Below are 20,921 nucleotides of genomic sequence, written 5' to 3'. Positions count from 1 at the left end.
TAACAATCACTCTCTCCAATTTAGAAGCTAATCTGAAAAGTGCAACCAAAGAAGAACCATTCACAAAAAAGAAAGAAAAAAAAAAAGCCACATTGTCCATCAATCAGTAAGGTGGCAGAAGGAGTGTGCTGCAGTACTAGCATGCGTCATGAATAGCAGATCCATTAAAAGTCATAAAACAGGAGATGTACATGTCCTGAGAGAAGACTGTGCTATTTTAAGCCTCTGATGCCCCACCCTTTTAAACCCCCATTTTGTCCTTTTTTTATGCCTTTTATCCTCCCCAATAGTTCTTCTACCAGGAATTACTCATTCATCACTACCACCTTCTGACGTTTCAACATCTGAGCTCTGACGAACTACCACCTTGCTTTATAAGGAATTATATTATATTGCGCAGTGAGTTAACATCATAAAGGAAGATTACTTTTTTTTTTTTAATTCATTAAACCAAAGGCAGCTCATAGAATCTGGGAGGAGGACAACAGCTTTAGAAAGAGAGGAGGGACCTTTGTACAGCAGCAACACCCTGACACCCTGACAAGGACTGAACAAGTAAGAGTATGGGGCATCTCATTCTGGGGGATGAATACAAGATTGCTAGACAAATATGTGTAATTAACAGACTCCTAAGGAGACTCCTATGAGTGGCATGTATATTTAGAGGAGAGGTATATGAAGATATAGATTAAAATATTTTCAGTTTTATAAAAAATGATTTCTATCAGCAAAAGTCAGCAGGCTCATTAGTTCTGTGCATGGAGCTGGAATCTTTGTGCACACTTTCCTTCCAGAAGTGCCCTAGAAAAAAAAAGAATGTTACTTTGCAGTAACATTTCATTTTACCCTTAATCGTTTAAACAACTAGCAATTCTAAGCATATGGTGCACTATGCACATGCGCTGTTTTACATTTTATTTGTCTACTGCCTTTAATGAAATCAAAGTGCCTTAGGAGGTATTTACCTATGCCTTTTGACTGCCTGTGCCTGGCTTCTTCACCCTTTCATGAGAAGTAAGCAGATTGCAGGTTCTCTGTGGGTGGATTCTTTTCTACTTCAATGAGATGTGTAACGGAGAGAGCTGAGAAACAGCAGGGAAAGTGTGTGCCTGCCTAGAAGGAAGGGAGTGTGCACATTACAGGCAGAGCAGGAGACCGGGGCTGGTAGCATGGATCTGGATGCAGCTGAAGCAAGTGGACAGTGCAAGACTATATTTCTTTCTAATGTGTGATATGTGAGTACTATGCATGTGTCTGTGTTAGATGAAAAGGCAGATTTGCTTCAGAAGAAAAATATTTGCTTGTGAAAACTTTCACAGCAATTAAATGTTTTTAGAAAGTTGAAGTGCAAGGAAATGATTTGAAGAATTTTCTGAGATTCTTCAGGCATAGTGTACAGTTAATTAGTTACCGCATAGGTGATGCATAACCCTTCCACTAAAAATCAGAGAACTATATTGAATGGGGACACACCCTATCTAGGAAAATCAGTGTGTCTGTGAGCAGTGACAGCAGCTATATGTCATGCTGAAGGGACACCAGAGACTGCTGGACTTTCTGGAAGTAAATCTAATGATTATAGATCTACCTGTTGTAACAAAGGCAGCAAAGGTGTGATGTGCGTTGTGCTAAGAGGTGAGTTGATTTATCCCAGACAGAAAATGCACTAAAGGCACTGTGATCTGTATATGGAATTTTAAATTATTACATTCAGGGGTTGCTTTTTAAACTGGCTGGGAGTTTTTCCTTTTGTTCAACATGGCATTGCCTCCCACATTGGGCACAGGGTGGTAATTTTAAAATTGGGTGTGCATTTATTCTTTTATCATTGAACAGTTCAAACAAAGATGTGTTGTTCTTTAATTATATGCATAATGACTTTACCTCTTCAGAGACACAGATGAAATAGCAAGGCTAATATCCCAGCGAATATGGCTTTCCACGTGGAGGGGCTAGTGGCTATCATCCTTTTTTACTTAGCTATCCTTTTTGTGGGTATCTGGGCTGCCTGGAGAACGAAAAACTCGCGTGGTGATGGAGATCCTCGAGAAGGAATTATTGTGGGAGGCAGAGATATTGGGCTACTCGTAGGGGCATTCACTATGACCGGTATGTACCTACCATAGCTGGAGAATATACCCTTCCTTAATAAAAAGAGGGCAAAGATTTGTTGTGTGTATTTCTTGTTATATTCTCTACTTCTCAAAATTCCAAAAAGAAGCTTTACTGTTGTATTTAAAATCCAGTAAAAGTTAAGTCAGGCTCCACAGCCCGTGGTAAAGATTACAAGAATCTATTAAGAAACATAATCAAAAGAGCTTGGTCACACTATTCAGTGTATAAGACTACATGTTCAATAGGACAGCATAATAGAATATTAAGTAAGACAGATAATGGAATGCCTTTATCTTTGTTAAATGTTACATTTCTGGTTACACATTTGATTTCTCAGTAGACTATTAACCAGTTGCTGATGCATACAATACTTCAAGATACCTGGTTAGGACAGTTACTAAACATAGTGTTTTTGTTTGTTTAAAATAATCTGTACATTTCTCTTTTGTTTTATAAAATGTTTATAAACTGATATACCACATACTAGGGTTGGAGCCATGTCATAATCACCAGTTTGCTATTTTACATGTTATACCCTGTATACTTTCATGGTTCTGAAATACTTCCCAGAATTCTGTTGACTACAGTGTTTTCTTGCTGATTCCAGTATCAATTTTCTTTGCCATTCACTAATTTATAGTATACTTTTGTAATAGTGTCATTTAAAGAATGTTTTTGAATTCATTTAGCAACATGGGTTGGTGGAGGATACATCAACGGGACAGCAGAAGCCGTTTATGTGTCAGATTATGGCTTGGCTTGGGCGCAGGCACCTATTGGCTACTCCCTCAGTCTGATTGTCGGTAAGCCAAAATCAAATCGTGGGTATCAATATTTTTCTCAGTGAAAACTAATTGTGGATATCATTAAATCAGTTAGGAGTGTAGCAATACAAAGATAAGGTAGATGGGAATACTAATGCACAACTAATTTAATAACTAAATATACTCCAGACCTGGCTCATTTGAGAAGCAGCACTTAAGTAACCTTTTGAAATATTCAAGATCGCTGCCTAGCTTTATTCCAGTCTGGAGACAAAATGAAAATGGATATAAAAGCAATGGCTGTTACAGTTGAAAGATTGAAATTATTAATATTATTTTTCACTTATTGAATTGTTATTTTTGATTATTAAAAAATAGAATTGCTGCATGTACATATACCATATTAATAAATTAGATCTATCCTATTTTTTGCCGAAATACTGAATATTCCTTCCTTGCCTATACTGCATTATACATAGAAGTGGGTGCTCCCATATTCATTGCCTTTGTCAGGGTATTCTGCATAGCTAAAAGTAAAACCCCATGCAGATATGAATAAAATAGGCGTAGTTGCATTAGTGTCTATGCAAAATGTAGCCACAGAGGTCAAGCGTGACACTTGCCATGCATATGTATAAATGCAAGAACATATAGCAGGCGCAACATGTGTTCACAAGCTATGCACTTACTTATATCGTACTGTATTTTAACAAAAACAAATTATAGATAGTACATTGGTTCCACTGTTTCCAGCCACACCCATTCTATATTGGATTATCTTGCTTTAGGATTTCTTTGAGAAGACTGTATTTAAAAAGCATGATTAAAAAATATTTACTATACACAAGGAAAAGTAGTTGCTTTAAACCCTACACATATTAACTTCCTTTCACATTTATTTAATTATGTTTTGTTGAGTATTTCAAAAAGGCTTCCATCAACATTATTACTGCCGTAATACCTACCTGCCAAGTTGCACAGACGCACTTTTTTTGTGAATAAAAGAAGTTTATTTGAAATGTCTGTTTTCAAATCCTATCACTGGCTACAGTTCATTTTATGGGTATGCATGAAAGCAGCTGGAGCGGCTTTCAATTTTCTTCCAGTTCAGCCAGGAAGTAAAGACAGTGCCTTCCTTCTTCTCATCAGATCCTGGGGAGTACAGTTCATAAGGAGCTGTGTACAGGAGACAACAGGACTTTCACTGCACCTGTAAAAAAAGGGGAATCATTTTTAAAGGGAGACTAAAATCAGACTTGGCAGTGCAAGAGTTAAGCCACTGACATGATGGAGCTTATATTTTTTTATAGGCATAGATATCTAGCAGGGAGTGGCCAGTTTAGTACTTTTATAACCAATCTGTTTAATGCTGATCCACTCCATGGGCTATGTGCATAATAATGCAGAACAATCAAGATCCAATCAGATCAGAGTTGATAAGTAAAAAAAACCATTAGCCAGTGACCTCCATTGGTGCACATTGGAGGTCATTATGTAACATAAAATTGAGGGCACCACAATTCTTTAGCATGGGATTCAATACAGCTTCCTTACATGTGGATCATGGATTTGTTTGAGAAGCTTTTAGCAACTGAAACAGTGGATTTTAAGAATTGCAGAAAATCAATCAGTTCCTTTCTGCCCCATAATCCGTTTATCAAAGGGAGCATCCAAAGGAAATGCAGTTCAGATGCAGCCTCGATCACCTAAACTACAGTACTTTGTAAAGGGGTTAAGTCCGGGAGAAAATGCTTTTAATCAATTCAGCTCAGTATAAAAAAATTAGTAAACTATGCCCTTTTCCCCAGCCCATGTCTATTTTAGAGAATTAAAAGAATTGTGCAGGGTCAGAGGTCGTATCCTTAACCCTCATTCATTCAAACTATACATGGTGGGGGGACTGTAAATCATTGCAGTCTATAAGAGCCTATATATTTAACCTTGTTTAAGTGCCACTGACACCAGGATCTGGGGCAAGTCAAAAACATAAAGTAATTCCCCTGTGTATGGCAACCTTATAGGTTTTCTAAAAATGGCAACTGGTTTTGCTTTGTTTTGCATGCTAGATTTCCCTTAGGTAAATAGGATTTTTTACTAAAATGTAATAATCGAGAGGGACAACACTGAATTTGCTGTCCACATTTTATTTTAGGTGGCCTGTTTTTTGCCAAACCCATGCGATCAAAGGGCTATGTAACCATGCTGGATCCATTCCAGCAGATCTATGGGAAGCGCATGGGTGGGTTACTTTTCATACCTGCTCTCATGGGAGAAATGTTTTGGGCTGCAGCAATACTCTCAGCATTAGGTAAGGCTTTATATTTCTGTGATCTTTGATGTGTCTTTCTTTGGTTCTTTAACCATGTTGTTTCCTTATATATACTGTATTATATCCACATTTATCATGGAAAATGTTCTGGGGTCAGAAAGGGTTTTGTTTTTATCCTCTGAGGCTGAGTTACCATCTTTGTCTTCTTTTGGATCAATTTTTGATATATTTTTGGAAGATAAGATGATTAAGTAATGTATTCTTCACCATGTCACCACCATTCTTCATTAATGGTAATAAACAGCACCTTTCAATTGTAGCGTAACCCCTAAATAATATCATATGATGCATATTATAGAGTCACATGTTATTAAATTCATTACCATTTTCAAGCTATAGCTTCAGCATGCATTCTAATTATATGTGACCCTGAGCTGAGCAATTTCCCTTCTTTCAGTATCTTTTTCCCCAACTTGAGAAGTTAGCACTTACAGGGTAAATTAAAAGTGTTTCAGCAAAATGGTAAATTAAAAGTGCTTCACCAGAAGCCAATTCCTCACTCTAATTATTGACCCATGTCAGAATGAGCAGAGCCTATCCATAGAAATGAAGCTAAGCTTTTAGTGTAAAGGGAAGTAAATATCATGATTCATCTGTATTCTGCCTGCAGGTTGAAAAATGAGGAGAACCAAACATGACAGCAGTTCACAAAAGATATCATTTATAGTTCAGTTCAATTAAACAAGCCTTTTGCGTTAGTAACAGTAACCAGAGCCTATTTATTTTCTTATATTTCAGTTACTTAAACATTATATATACTATGAAAAATATTACCCATATTGTTATTAAATAGATTTCAAAACAACTTTATTTCCTATTTAGCCCTATTAACGAAAAACTTTAATAGCATGTTTATAAAAATACATTTTGTGCAAATTATTCCTGGTGAAATCTCTTGGTGAAATTCTTAATTTCCTAAGGAAACATAAGAATTGCAATATGAGAGGACATAATTACCACCATTTTTACACTGCTACTAAAATATTGGAGCAATACTATAGTTATGGTTTTTCAGTTACATTTGCTGTTTCTGTTCTAATAAACAAATATTCACTTTTCCTTTGATATGTAATAAATCTACTTGACACTCCTTAAATACTCACATAAACAAGAACAGGGAAATGCTCCTACTTTGATCTCCTGCATCTATCATTTATAAACAGGGCCCTAAATTCTATAACTAGAGGTTTGTGGAAACTTTTCTACTCTGTATTCCTGTATCTTTGATGTTAGAGGATTACCCCATGCAGACTACTCTCCATTATAACCCTGAGGCTATCTTTCTTAAGCAATGCAATGTGAAATCTTAAAACAAATTTTGTATTGCAAACTGTTAAAAAGAGTATATGTTTAGTCATTTCCTCATTGGATCAGCAGGGTCGACAAACATTCACTTTTGGTTATGCAAGCATTCATGCTGGGCATGTATTATGATATTTCCTCGGTTACAGCATTACTAAGACAATTCTTCAAAATATACAGTTCTCCATTCCAAATATATATAAATAAACCAGGTAATTGCAGTGAATTCTAAAAAGCTCTTTGCATTAACACTTGACAAGTTGGTTAGTGCATACATTTACTACTTGTTTTCGTTGTTTTGTTAAATATAAATGCAAGAAATTATATTTCATAATTAATGGAGTAGCTTATGATGAAAAGTACAAAAATAAATAATAAATTTAGAAGAAGGACAACATAGAGGGCAAGAAAACAAAATCAGAACAATATACTGTTAATTGCACGAAACAAACCCAGTGACTGCAATAAGCCAGCCAGCATTGGAAATGGGAGGGATTATATTGATCAAGAAAGAGCCAAAGTGGTGGCTAGGTGTGGCCTAACAGATACAAGTCTTTGACCATGAATTCTAAACTCCTGGCTCCACCCTGTTCAAGTCAGGCACATGACAATCATGTATTCTCAGGATGCTTGTAATACAGTCATCCTAACCAGTTTACTCATTTGCCCATGACCCAAACACTAAGGTCCACACAACAATAATTTTTTGCATAATAAAAGAAAATGTAATGCTATAGACGTCAATGGGAGTTGTCCGAGGCAAAGTAAAATCATTATTATTATTTTCAATTCAAGATTCCTGTTTTTTTTCAAGTTTGTATCACAAATTCGAGAAATTTGCTGTGGGGAATGATAGCGCTATATAAATAATAATAATAATAATGTAATTGTTTTTAAAAAGTAATGTCTGTATATTACCTCCATTTACTACCAACTATTAGTAGTCAGCACCCCATTCCCCCCATTTGGTTCTCCAATTATCAATTCTCCAGTTGAGGTATTCTCAAGATGGGAGAATACCAGAAGTATGCAAGGCAATGTGGGAAATGCAGTACTGGCTGGCTTTCTGGTGCATAGAATACTGCAGCATAGGAATGTTTTGGTTCCTAAAGAACATAGTGGCCCTTCAAATTGTTACTGAGGTGACCAGATAAGAGAGGCATACTTACAAGAAAAATATAACAAATCTAACAGGGAAAATGAAAAATGATATATAATTCCAATGTTGTTTATGAGTGTTTCCTGCAATTTAAATCCCATTGTGCATTACCAATTAAAGACATGTAAATTAGTTTTGTACTAATTTACCCCTGTAAGGAATCCACTTTAAATTGATTCAAGTGATCTAGCCCCAGGTAGTCTGATGAGCTGCTAAGCACTGCTCCTGCTTCTGGCCAGTCTTCATTAGCTCTAATAAACTTAATTTACTCTAATTTCCAACAGGGCTCTGATTAGATGTGACACAGAAGGTGGGTTGTTTACTTTCTGTTGATGATTAGCCCTATGAATGAGACAAAGCAGCAAACCACTAATTCTTCATGGAGTCAAAAGCTATTCATACGCTGTAACTATCATTCTAACATACCAAAAGAAAGGGGTACATTAGTGAACATTTCTAGAAATGGCTTGGCACATTCAGAATCAGTTCAAAGTGGAAGTCCTATGACTATGACCTAAAAATGCAAAGCCAATGACCTGGAACTGCCTGATGGAATTTAATGTATAAGCACATTGTCTATGACAAGTGCTGGGGGTTTACATTTCTTCCCTATCTTTGGTCCATATGTATAAATAATGCTTTGTAGATATCTTACATAATATTTGCATCCATATTTATTCCCCCTTATAATTGCTATAACTTTTTCAATGATACAATAAAGCAACAATAGGAGAAAGGGAGATAAGAAATAGTCTTTCCAAGAACATCTAGCATGCAGAGCAGGATGCAAAGTGCAAAAAACACGTTGTAAATAACTCCTGTAGTATGCAACATCTTTGCTAAATTGTGTGAAAGAATTTAAAATCATTTTATTCTTTATACAGAATCATTGTGTCATCACATCAGCACATTTTAGTATATGTTTTAGGCAGACAGTAAGTGCTACGTACTGTATGTGGTTTACACAAAAGTATCTAAAAGGAGTCAGTATAGCATTATATATTCATCAGAATAATACAATGAGAACTGAAAAAAAGATTTGTATGCCCTCAAGGTCAAATAAAAAGAAGATAAAGCATATTAAGGCTGATGTCCCATGCAGAGATTAGTTGCCTGTAATAGACCTCTGCTAGGTGGGTAATTAATCTCCCCTAAATGCCTTTTCACCGGTAAGGGAACCGCCAGTGGAAAGGCCTACACGTTGCTTGAGTTTTCTGAAGTAGAGATATATCGAGGGCAACTAATCTCTGCATGGGACATTAGCCTAATAAGCATGTATGTAATATAATATAGACTTTTCAACAAAATGAAAACATTGGGTCAATTTGATTCACAAGGCACCCAGCTATGCACCAATACTTCAGAAGTTCCACCTACTGTACTTTGGGTAAACACTGTCCATTTTGGAGCCTTGGTCTTAGACTGTTCTACCAGTGTAATACATGCAATGCGTGCAGTTTGTTATATGCTAAATAAATGTCTGTTTCCAGTGTCCATTACTTATTTACTACATTTTCTTTGTAATGTATACCATTTGTCCTTTAGGTGCCACCATTAGTGTCATTGTGGATATTGACATCAACATTTCTGTAGTAGTCTCTGCTTTGATTGCCACATTTTATACACTTGTCGGTGGACTCTACTCCGTTGCATACACGGATGTTGTGCAACTATTCTGCATCTTCATAGGGTTGGTAAGTTCAGAATGTTTATGTTTTGGTTTATTTTTGAAAGATCTGGAAACACTGGATTAAAGAGTTTTTAGAAAGGGAAAGTAAAATAAAAAACAACTTTGGAGGGGCTTGGTTTATTTATTCTGCTAGCCAAATCTGAAATTGATTCACATATGTTAACCAGAGTGTTAAATGGCTTGAGACTTGCAGGTCTTTGGTCAACAACATTCTCTTATATTTGTAAGGTCATCTATTTGGGGTACAGTGGACATTTTATGGAAGGTTTAGATTACCCTTTAAAGTAAAAAAAAAAAAACAGGGATATTGAGATATGCTTACATATAGGTTTGTGTCTATTGTATTTACAAATATGCAAGATGAGCAAGCACGCCTACAGTTTTGAAACTAATGATTATTTCATATAATTAAAACAAAATCTCTAAATATGATTCATGTCCAAAGACACATAATCATAGGATTAAAGGAGAACTAAACTCTAAAAATGAAATTTTATATACTAAACTGACTGTCCTAGCCAAAAGTAACAGCATCTCTATAGTAGTAATGATATAGGTCTTTATAGTTGTCACAGGAGCTCCTCAACTCAGTGGGCTCAGGGCAGCTGTTGAGAAGCTGAGCTTAGGGGTCGTTGCAAATTATCAAGCAGAAAATGAGGTTGGCCTGTCACTTAAACAGATGCTACAGGGCTGGTTATTAAATTCTGATGTTAATTGTGTCAGTCCCTAAGCTCAGTAACTGACAGCAGCACAGAGGATGTGCAGTGAATCAGCAGAGAAGAAGATGGGGAGCTACTGGGGCATTTTTAAAGACACAGATCTTCCCTGCTAAAGGGCTGTGATTGCCTTGGGCTGGTATAGAAGCCCAAAACATAATGTACAACATTTCTAGCCTATATATTTAGTTAAGCTTTAGTTCTCCTTTAAGCATATGATTATGTGTCTTTGTACATGAAACGCGTTAATCAATTTGTTTTATTTATATGAAATAAATATTAGTTAAACCTATTATTTCGTGATTTTTGACACACAACGCGTTAGGCGATTTTGTTTTAATAACTTGAAACAAACATTAGTTTTAACCTTTGATGCTGGTCGGCTTCAAGCGTGCTTGCTCATCTTGCATGTTGATTTTGTCTTCACCCTTAGCTACAGGTTCAGGGCGATGCACCCTGGCGATATATATATAACTGGTAAGTGCTTTCCCTTTTCTGCAAACAGCGCATTACTGAAGCGGTTCACCCACTGAGTAGAGTGGGAACCAGGCGTTTGCATATAACCATGCAGGGGATTATTGTTAATATTGTAAAATCAGGGATGGGAAACAGCTAATTTTATTTTGAATCAAAGGCTACAATAATTTAGAGTGGTGACAAATGTAATATTTTCTAGTTGGACAAGTGGAATGCAAATAAAAAAAACCATGCAGAACTGTTTGGATTGTATACAGTAGGGTACAAGTAGATTAATGGTAGCGAGGATTCACTACTGATATACATATATCATTATGCATTTGAGGAAGTGAAGCTTATAATTTGCTGTGTAATTAAGACAATATAATTTGGTCTCTAGATTTAATTGTTCTCTTGAAATTTGATCTTGATGATAAACAGCTGAACATTACTGGCAATTAATAATGATACACACAGTTATTAATTGCCAGTAATATTCAGCTATTTATCATCAAGATCATCAAATAGCAGTTAGACAGGTTATATATAGGCATTGTGGTTGAACGTGATGGACGTACGTCTTTTTTCAACCCAACTTACTATGTTACTATGTTAAATATTAAGAGAAATTATACTAGAAGGCACTATTTTTGGTCCCTTTGGTGCAAGTGAAGTTTATGTTTGAATGAGTAAAATATTCAGAGCTAATCTAATTAGTTTACAAAGGGTAGCTGTTGCATTTAGAGGTAAGAAATTTTATTTTTCCCATTTTAAAACATTACTCAAAAGAGTCAAGAGCAAGAATTGGCCTTGTCGGATCACTGAAAGCACTGGCAAGGCAGTATGAATTGGAGAGTAAAATCATAATATGCATAAATATAATAAACTAGATCAATTATACAAAATATTTTTTATTATATTTCTTTTTTGATATTCTAGGATTTTTTGGAATATGCATGAAACTATTTTGAGGGTTTGTTTGTGAAGTATTTTCTCTTTGTTTTACTGTTTAAAGCTGAAAACATTGTCAGACTAGCAGAATAATAAATATTTCACTAGATGGCTCTTTATCTTATCATGTAGTGGATCAGCGTACCCTTTGCCATGACTCATCCAGCAGTTACAGACATTACAGTGACAGCAGTGAAGGAAGTCTACCAGAAGCCATGGCTCGGCGACATAAGGGCCGCTGATGCCTGGAATTGGCTTGACAGCTTCTTGTTATTGGTAAGCAATATTTAATTCATGTAATACAGTTTATGGGGAGTTATCAGCAATTAATTGCATTTGAGATTCTTTGGACATATCATATAACTTTAGATACAATAAGGTGAAGTACAGAAAGTCCCATATCACATCTGGAATAATGGACCCTCAAAGGGGGTGTGGGATAACTGTGATAAACAGTATAATTTTTGCAAGATAAGCACTAAATATGGTGCTATTCTTGCAAAAATACTATTGTTACTCCCATCAATAGTTCAGGCTCTGCTAGTAAGCACATCCACTGGAGGAAACATGACTTTATACATCAAATATTGTCATTTATGTCTGAGAATAATGTTTAATATTATACATATAGTGGATATACATATAGTGGAGAATTTTTTTGGGGTGGCGGATGATTTACTATTTGAAAATATATACAGTCACTTTATGATCTTGCATGCAGTCCTCTCTTGTTTTTGTTTTATGACAGGAAATGTAGGAATAAAGAACTAAACAAATTCAGATCACAGTTAGTAGTTACACGGACCATCATATGAACAAACACCAGTCAACAAAAAGCCTTTATGGTTATTTGTTAGTACCTTGGAGAGTGCCTCTTGTAGCCCTCTTTGTATCACTGTTTAATGTAGACTATTTCTTCCATGTTAAGCATTTTTTCACATAATGATAAGTTATAGTATGGCAATGCGCTACATTCTGAATAATTTCTCATCTGCTGTTAAAGAATAATCTCTAAAATTAGTTTGTACAGCCCCCAGAATGACATACTTTCATCCTGCATTCAGCTTTATTTTTTAATTACAGTTCTTTTTGTTACTTCCTTGTCTATCGTGCATCTATGCCCCTTTTTGCTTTCTGAGTACTCCTTCTCTCTCTGGCAATAAAAACCTCAAAGAGGTGACTACTGAGCATGCCTGATTGATTTTAACTGGAGCAGAGGCAGTGAGCATGCCCAGTAGGCAACTCTTTGAGGTCTTTATTGCCGGAGAGAGGAGTACTCAGAAAGCAAAAAGGGGCAGAGTAAAACTGCTGCACAGAAAAAGATATGTTATTCTGGGGGCTGTTTAGAGTCATTTTAGATGTGAGAGCTGTAGCTGAAAAACATGAGGCAAACAGGAGTTTAAGCTTAGTGACCTTTTAATGCTGCAAAAGCAATGTACCAAAATGGGCCCAACCTATTTAACTTTGATTTAAATCCTAAATGCAGATGAGAAAAACATACCAGGGAAAGATGCTTCACCTTTTAGTATAGAACTTTTTACTCTTATCTAGACTGGAGTAGTCACCAGGGGTGGAAGTACCATAGGTTTAGATTGTAGAGTTGTCTGTCTAGAGTGCTGACTAACAGAGCATTTAAGGTTCCCCCTAAGTGCTAAAAGCAGTGCTAAAACCATAGCATCATATATTTGTATTTATATAGTTGCAACTTTTATTAACAGAATGGGGGGGAGGAAGGGAGGATTCAAATTAATAATGTTCAACAGTCCTTGTATATTTATATAATTTCTATAACTTTATGAAATAATGTTTTTTGAGAATATTCTCATGCATTTTGTATTTATATAATGTATTAAAATGTTTTATATCAAAGTCTAAACATAAAATACCACTAGTGTTTCTTGAGTACAATTTTTAATGATCTGTTATTCATGTGCAGTATGAATTGTATGTTTTATTTGCAGATGCTTGGAGGTATCCCTTGGCAGGCTTATTTCCAGAGGGTTCTTTCTGCCTCTTCTGCTACATATGCTCAAGTTCTCTCATTTTTAGCTGCATTTGGATGCCTGGTCATGGCTATTCCTTCAGTGCTAATTGGAGCTATAGGAGCATCTACAGGTATGTAACATGTAGACCTGTTTTCCATATTGATTCTAATTAGATATATAACTGGGGAACCAATAATGATGCTTCTTTTATGAGATTACCCTGTAGTTTCTGAATACTGAAACTGGAATATTAGGTATACGGCATATTTACAGATTTTACCCTAATATAACTAGCATATTAGGGGGCTGATTTACTAAGACACGATTTTCGAATCCGAATTGGAAAAATTCTGATTGGAAACGAACGTTTTGCGACTTTTTCGTATTTTTTGCGATTTTTTCGGCGTCTTTACGATTTTTGCGAAAAAACGCTAGTTTTTCGTAGCCATTACGAAAGTTGCGCAAAGTCGCGATTTTTTCATAGGGTTAAAACTTGCGAGCAAAGTCGCGCCTTTTTCGTAGCGTTAAAACTTAAAAGGCGCGACTTTGCGCGCAAGTTTTAACGCTACGAAAAAATCGCGACTTTGCGCAACTTTCGTAATGGCTACGAAAAACTCGCGTTTTTGCGCAAAAATCGTAAAGACGCCGAAAAAATCGCAAAAAATACGAAAAAATCGCAAAATACCGATCATTACGAAAAAAACGCAATCGGACGCATTCGGCCCGTTCGTGGGTTAGTAAATGTGCCCCTAGGTGTAGGTGTTTTGTTGTGTGTTGTTATTTGGTATGAAAACATGAAAAGCGTTTACTTTTATCTATAAATTTTCCATGCTTTTTAATTAACTGGATCTACTAATATGCTGATCGATTTCCTGCTTGTTAAATAATGCACACAGGGTATATAATGAGTTTTTAGAAAGTTTGGCTTTTTTTTATTAATGATTGCTTTGTTATGTTGATTCTGTGCACAAACAGATTGGTGCCAGTAAATCATAAATATGGTGGGTTTTAATCAATGTTACCGTGTTCTCTGTCTATTTGTATATTAAACATCATTCTATGGTATTCCTTTGGAAAGGATATTGCTCATAGAATGCTAATCTGGCTATTCTTTGATGAACGTATTTGATAAATATAGCTTCTTTAAATGTGACATAATAAAAATGAACGATAATTTGTATCTCAAACTCTGCATATTTATACCAAAAAACAGAAGTATTAAACATAAAGATTTTTTTTTTTTGACACAGACAGATTATAGTGAGTGTCAAACTGCCTTATTATATTCTTGTGCCTTTGTACTTTCTTAAAGGCATATTGTAAAAGTATAGACAAAAATTACTGGAAAAATGTGGAATAGAATATTGAGTGTATCATAACAGTAGTACTATCATATACTGATATTCATACTGGTATATATTCTGCTTGAGGCAGTAGCCCCAATGCCACCCCCTATCCTGTTCTGCGCTTAGAACTCTAGTGTCACAGCGGGTCAAGGGGGGGGGGCATTGCTAGTTCAGAGCGAAATTTCTGTTATCTAGGGATCTAGAAAACAAACTACCTTCATGACAAAAGGCTAATAGGCCTTTGCAGCGACAACCATCTGTATAAAAATAACTGTGATAAGTTTGTATTGACTAGAGGAGAGGATTTCTGCATTGAATCAGGAACGGAAAAGGGTTGATTTCATTACTGTCATGATAGCAATCTGTTGCCTCAGACATTTAAGTATTTATTGGAAGGGTTTTTAGGAACTGAACATGTTTGAGGTTATTGATAATGGAATAAATGTAATTGCCATGTTTAGATTTCATATTTGTGATAAAATTAGCTTGCTTTTGATTTTTATTTTGTAATTGATTTTGCTGTTGTTAACAGACCTTCCTCTAGATCAATATAAATGTTATCTGACCAATGCTGAACTTGTTGGGCTTGTGAATTTAAATGCATTTTCACTATTTGACAGGTTAAGACAAATTTACTACGAATGTGATTTTTAGGCTATTGGTTGAAAGGTGAATTCAGAGGGAAATATGGAAACATTCTGTATGCATTCTAAAGGCCATGACTATTATTTTGCAAATGTACTACACATACAGGGCTTTCTATCTATGGGTGCATTGTCGCATTAAACATTAGGGTATGCTGAAATCTGAACGCTCAAACAGAACATCAGTAAACAGACCAAAAATGAATGGGATTGTTTCTTAATTGTATGCGTGAAATTAGAATGAGAGTTTTCAAGCTTGTTTTATATTTTTAGATTGGAACCAGACTTCATATGAGCATGATGATCCACAGATGAATGAAGAAGCAGATATGATACTTCCTATTGTACTACAGTATTTGTGTCCTCCCTATATCTCATTCTTTGGGCTTGGTGCTGTATCTGCTGCTGTGATGTCATCAGCTGACTCCTCCATCCTATCTGCTAGTTCCATGTTTGCTCGGAATATATATCAGCTCTCATTCAGGCAAAACGTAAGTCTCTCCAAATTTTACTTGACACTATGCTAAACAATTTGTGTCAGTTAATTACTGACAAAATAATTATTTACACTCAAAAAAGGAGACTGGTTGCCAGAACACATGTTCATCCTTTATAAATAATTGTAATAAATTATTTTATTACTATCATACTTTGGCCAAAATATGTAAGCATATGTGCACATCAAGGCTGATACATATGTCCCACATTGCTTATTGGTATATTACGATACATCTGTAAGGAACTCCTTGCTCTTAAGGCTGAATGACAGCTAGAAGAAATATTAAGATACAATCTGTATATGAACAAAGAGAGAAGTCGCCAACACTTGGTCTAAGCTTCTCTGTAATGTTGACCAGCTGCTGGAAACACCTATATGAAAAAAATTATAATTGCATACATAAATCTGTATCCTATGTTACAATTCCTAAACAAAATGCAAAAAGTTGAGAAGAAAATCAGTTTTTGGTTAATGTAGGTGTTTTTAGTTGATCAGAAAAAGTGAAAAGGAAGCATACTCTTACCCTGTTAGCACAGTAGAAGGTAGTAGTGGTCATTAACTATGGCCCCTGCCACAAGTGCAGGAGGATTAAGTGACATAAAAGCACCAACCCTCTCCCCACTGACAGCGGGAAGTGTTGTTATTCATTGGCGTGCAGTAGACAACGTTTTTTCAGAGGCAATTATTAAAAGGGCAGGACAGGGTTTAAGGTGCTCCCATTTTTATTTTGCACCCGGCCTTTCACTTTAAAAATTACCCCCTCTGTATTATATTACAAAGTCATTTAGATAATGGGCAGAACATATGGGTAAAAGGCCTGGACTTTGAGAAATGCAAAAGGCAGAATACTTATAATACATTATAACTGATTACACATTATACAGATTCTAGAAAAACATTACAATCAAAAACAAGAAGTTAAATAGGCCTTTTTACCTCTCATACAGTTCAAAGGTTAAACATGATGGACCTGTTTCAACCTAAATTACTTTGTTGCTATGTTATTGAAATAAATAATTATATTTTTCAGGCATCAGAGAAGGAAATTGTCTGGGTCATGAGGATAACAGTGTTTATATTTGGCGCAGCAGCTACTGCTATGGCACTTCTGGCTAAATCAGTGTATGGACTTTGGTACCTTAGCTCCGATCTTGTCTACATTATCATTTTCCCACAATTACTTTGTGTACTCTTCATCAAAGGGACCAACACATATGGCTCTGTCGCAGGATATGTTTTTGGGGCTTTATTAAGGATAAGCGGAGGTGAACCATACCTACACTTGCAGGCTTTCATCTGCTATCCTGGCTGCTATGCTGATAAAAATGACATGTATTTGCAACGATTCCCATTTAAAACTCTTTCCATGGTGGCTTCTTTTCTAGCCAACATAGCTTTCTCTTACCTAGCAAGATATCTTTTTGAAAAGGGAATATTATCACCAAAGTTTGACTTTCTAAATGCTGTGGTGGCCAAACACAGTGAAGAAAACATGGACAAGACAACTCTTGTAAAAAGCGATAACATTGTTTTGTCGGAGTTGGCACCAGTGAAACCAAGGCAAAGCCTATCTCTACCTTCCACATTCACCAACAAAGAAGCAATCAGTGACTTAGAATCAAGCCCAGAATCTCCTGACTCTGAAAACAAAGAACTGTGATATAGCCACGACAAAACTATTGCAATGAAAAATGTGTACAATGATACACAAGGGGTAAGCAGCTTTTTATCCCAAATATGTGTTTTTACAAAACTATTTCCATTGCACAATTCAGAGCAGGCTTCTCTGAAGTCAGTCTTTGATAATTTAACATCTTATTCTGCACTGTTTGGCCCCTGGCACAGATGGTCTTACCTAATGGTTGGATGTCTTATTTTGTTGTCTGTTTGATTTTGCTAACTGATGTAGCAATAAATCTTAAAAGTAGGTTAGTAAAGAAGTCTACATCCAGTCAGAATTTAATAACATCACAATCCAAACCAGGTATATTACCTCTTGTGTATGTATGTATATATTAGTATATAGTATATGAATATTATACAGGCAAAATAATCAAATAGTTTTATTTTGTAAGTGGAAGTGCAAAACAATTGCCATTTTAACTTTATTTTTATATAATTTACTAACACCAGCGTTTTTGCACTAATTTTAAAATGTTACGGTTTGTTGGTATCAACACTCATTCATAATCATGTTATTAATATCAGCCATTGATTTGTAGTTCAACAAAAGCTGAAAGGTCACAAGTTGGATTTGAGTGGTCTCAACAACAAAAGAAATGTCTGCTTTTTAAGTGTCTATAAACTGCTTAAGAACAGTAAATGGCAAAGGACAAGAGACTTTTGTTATTTCTATTACTAATTATAATGAAACAAACCCAAAGATGCAGCAGGGCAGCTGCAAGCCCAAGCTAAACTGCAACATAGGAGGAGAGTCAACAAATATTCCAAGTGAGCCAACCTGCTACTCATTTTGTCATCTAAATTGCAATTTGTTGCAAATTTACATTAGGGTTTACACACAACAGATGTTAAAAAGTCTTTCATTATGCATTATTCATAGAATCTTTTAACCTTCGCTGCACTGAGGTATTTCTGCTGTGCAAATAATGTTAAAACTGAACTGAATGAATTGTGTCACAGAGAAGGTGGACCTACATCAACAGGTAAAAAAACCAAACACTACTATTGAACATGAACAGCTACAACAAAACCAAAAATTATTTTGGGCTATCACGTTTTCTAAACAAATTATATTACAATGCAGACTGACTAATTCCCTTGAAGAGCAATAGTTTTGAATGGGTGTGCTTGGTCAGCAATGCACAATTTGTTTCTACTGTGACAGTTATTACTTGATACGATTTTAACGGGACAGTAGACCCCTTTTTCAACATTATTTCATGAACAGGGCTTGTGATAAACATACTTTGCCTGTTGTTTTAATTATGAAATGTTTATGGTTTTTGTCATTTCTTGCATAAAACAGAGCAAAATCTGAAAGTGAAAGTAGTCACATTCTACTTCCTGTTCATCGGAGTCCAGTGAAAACATATCAGCAGTTAACTGAAAAGTTCCTATGAACAATTGAATGTGACTTTCAGTTTTAGGTTTTTGGCCTGTCCAGTGCAAAAATACTTTAACAAAAATCATAGATATTGCATATTTAAAACAAAGGTAAAAAGTATGTTTTCTATAATTATGATAGAACATTCTTTCTAAATTCCCACAAACAGCAGATGAGGTTTTTTAACTTCTAGGGTTCTTAACAGTGGGTGTTTTTGAGACACGAATGAGGGGCAGTGTAGTCTAGCCCTGTTTGTGGCTGCCATGTGGTGAGGGCTCTAAATACCAAGTTTGGGGTAACTGCACTCAAAGCTTGAAAGTATGTATGTTACATTATACCCCATATTCTATGTATAGGGCTTCCATTCAGCAAATGGCCACTTTAATTACTGCACTGTAACTCAAACTTTAAAACTCCCTTAGGTACAATGCCCTCAACAAATAAAATTATTTTTTATGGATTCTGTTATTAATTTAAGTCTTTGTTCATTATAACAAAACCAAACGTTTTAAGAATATCTTTCTCGGATGTAATAAATATAAGCAGTTCGTCGATTGCTCTTGCACTTCTTTATATTTTATCCTTTATCTACATTACACAGCATTTTACAATGAGATAAATAAAAAATATATAGTAAAATATTGCCACAGTTGACAAATATTGCATTGGATATTTAATATGGAAATGCAGTATAATAGTCTGTTGGTTTCACTCTTTTCCAAGGACCCCAAAAAGTTACATCTATAACTGTGTTCTTGGACTACTTTTTTTAAGACAAATAACCTAAGGGATCCCCTCATGCACAAAAATCAAATATTGCACCACAAAATAATACAAGCAATGTGAAGTGAAGAAAGCACAGTCCCAGGTGCAAGTTCCAAAGAATGGGAGTAGCATGATCTAACAGCAAGGGACTGAGGCATTAGTGTTTGGGAAGAAATACTTGTAAATGGGGGCATTTCTATAAGTATGTGTCAAATCAATATTTATTTGCCACCTGCTAGAAATTAATAACGTGAAATATTGTTCCACATTTCATTTTAATACACTGATGTCCTCTCTCGCTAACTAGTCTGTCAGATTTCTACCTAGGCCAAACACCAGACACATTACCGTTCTTCTTTATTAATATAGTGCTGATGTGTTCTGCAGAGCTTTAGATTATTCATCATTTACATCAGTCCCTGTGTCAGTGAAGTTTACAGTCATAAAGGTTCCATCACATTTACACACACTAGGGACGACTTTATCAGGAACCAGTTAAGGGACATGTAAACCCTACATTTTCCTTCCAAGTTGGGCACAGCTCCCTTACCCAAACCACACCATTTGTATTACATATATACCCACGTTCACCAGCACCATCACAAATAGCAGCTTTCACCCAGCAGCCATTTTCCCTCTCACACATCTTCAGTGGCATTTACATCCGCAAACAACACATGTGCTCTGTAAAGCTTGTGCAATGAAAAATGCAGGCTTACTTACACAGGGAGAACTTTGATAAAAAGCCCTGCTTGGATTGTGCTCTGTAACTGTTAAGCTGAACTCAGGAGGAGAAAAAACATGTTTCTCTAGCAGAGTGCACAGCTAGAGCAGAGTTTCTATGGAAACCAACAGTGCCATCTCTTCATTGGCTGCTAGACTGGAGGGCATGTTTGATAACCTGAGTTAAGTGGAACTGAGCATGCTCAGTAGCCAAGAGCCAAAGTCAATTCCTAAGGGAGGGGGCTGAGTGAGTTACAGGAGGAGAAAGAATTGGAAGTGATTAAGGGGATGTTGCAGCCTTACTATTAACCTTTAAACAACTAAGTTGCAGACTTATAAAGAATTCAAAGAGGCTAACTGATTAAATTTTTTTGTGGGGTTTATATTTACGTAAACCTGTCTGTATATTT

At 35.8% G+C, this 20,921-nt stretch overlaps 1 protein-coding gene across 3 annotated transcripts; it reads left to right on the top strand.

The window, feature by feature from the left end:
- Positions 1 to 214: 214 nt before the first annotated feature.
- Positions 215 to 19,483, top strand: slc5a7 (solute carrier family 5 (sodium/choline cotransporter), member 7). 3 transcript variants are annotated; one of them, XM_004911777.4, is made up of 9 exons: positions 215 to 555; positions 1,893 to 2,109; positions 2,805 to 2,918; positions 5,032 to 5,187; positions 9,215 to 9,363; positions 11,615 to 11,758; positions 13,444 to 13,597; positions 15,731 to 15,948; positions 16,987 to 19,483. In XM_004911777.4, exons 2-9 carry the CDS (start codon positions 1,932 to 1,934, stop codon positions 17,614 to 17,616), a joined length of 1,743 nt encoding a protein of 580 aa, XP_004911834.1. In that variant the 5' UTR covers positions 215 to 555; positions 1,893 to 1,931; the 3' UTR covers positions 17,617 to 19,483. The 3 variants fall into 3 exon arrangements, with proteins under 3 accessions (XP_004911834.1, XP_002937709.1, XP_012813118.1); XM_002937663.5 differs by lacking the exon at positions 215 to 555 and adding an exon at positions 634 to 1,235; XM_012957664.2 differs by lacking the exon at positions 215 to 555 and adding an exon at positions 1,257 to 1,635.
- The last annotated feature ends 1,438 nt before the right edge of the window (positions 19,484 to 20,921 follow it).

The sequence above is a fragment of the Xenopus tropicalis genome, chromosome 2 (assembly GCF_000004195.4).
Source record: "Xenopus tropicalis strain Nigerian chromosome 2, UCB_Xtro_10.0, whole genome shotgun sequence".
Taxonomy (NCBI): Eukaryota; Metazoa; Chordata; class Amphibia; order Anura; family Pipidae; genus Xenopus; species Xenopus tropicalis.
The sequence above is the reverse complement of the archived record's forward strand: the minus strand, read 5'-3'. Positions and strand labels throughout refer to the sequence as shown.

What these genes read in the sequence shown, in the direction of transcription:
- slc5a7 (XM_004911777.4), top strand. Translation starts at nt 1,932, where the DNA reads ATGGCTTTCCACGTGGAGGGGCTAGTGGCTATCATCCTTTTTTACTTA. An exon ending in TCTGCATCTTCATAGGGTTG is followed by an intron (nt 9,364 to 11,614) that starts GTAAGTTCAGAA and finishes CTTATCATGTAG; the next exon opens with TGGATCAGCGTACCCTTTGC. An exon ending in TTGACAGCTTCTTGTTATTG is followed by an intron (nt 11,759 to 13,443) that starts GTAAGCAATATT and finishes TTTTATTTGCAG; the next exon opens with ATGCTTGGAGGTATCCCTTG.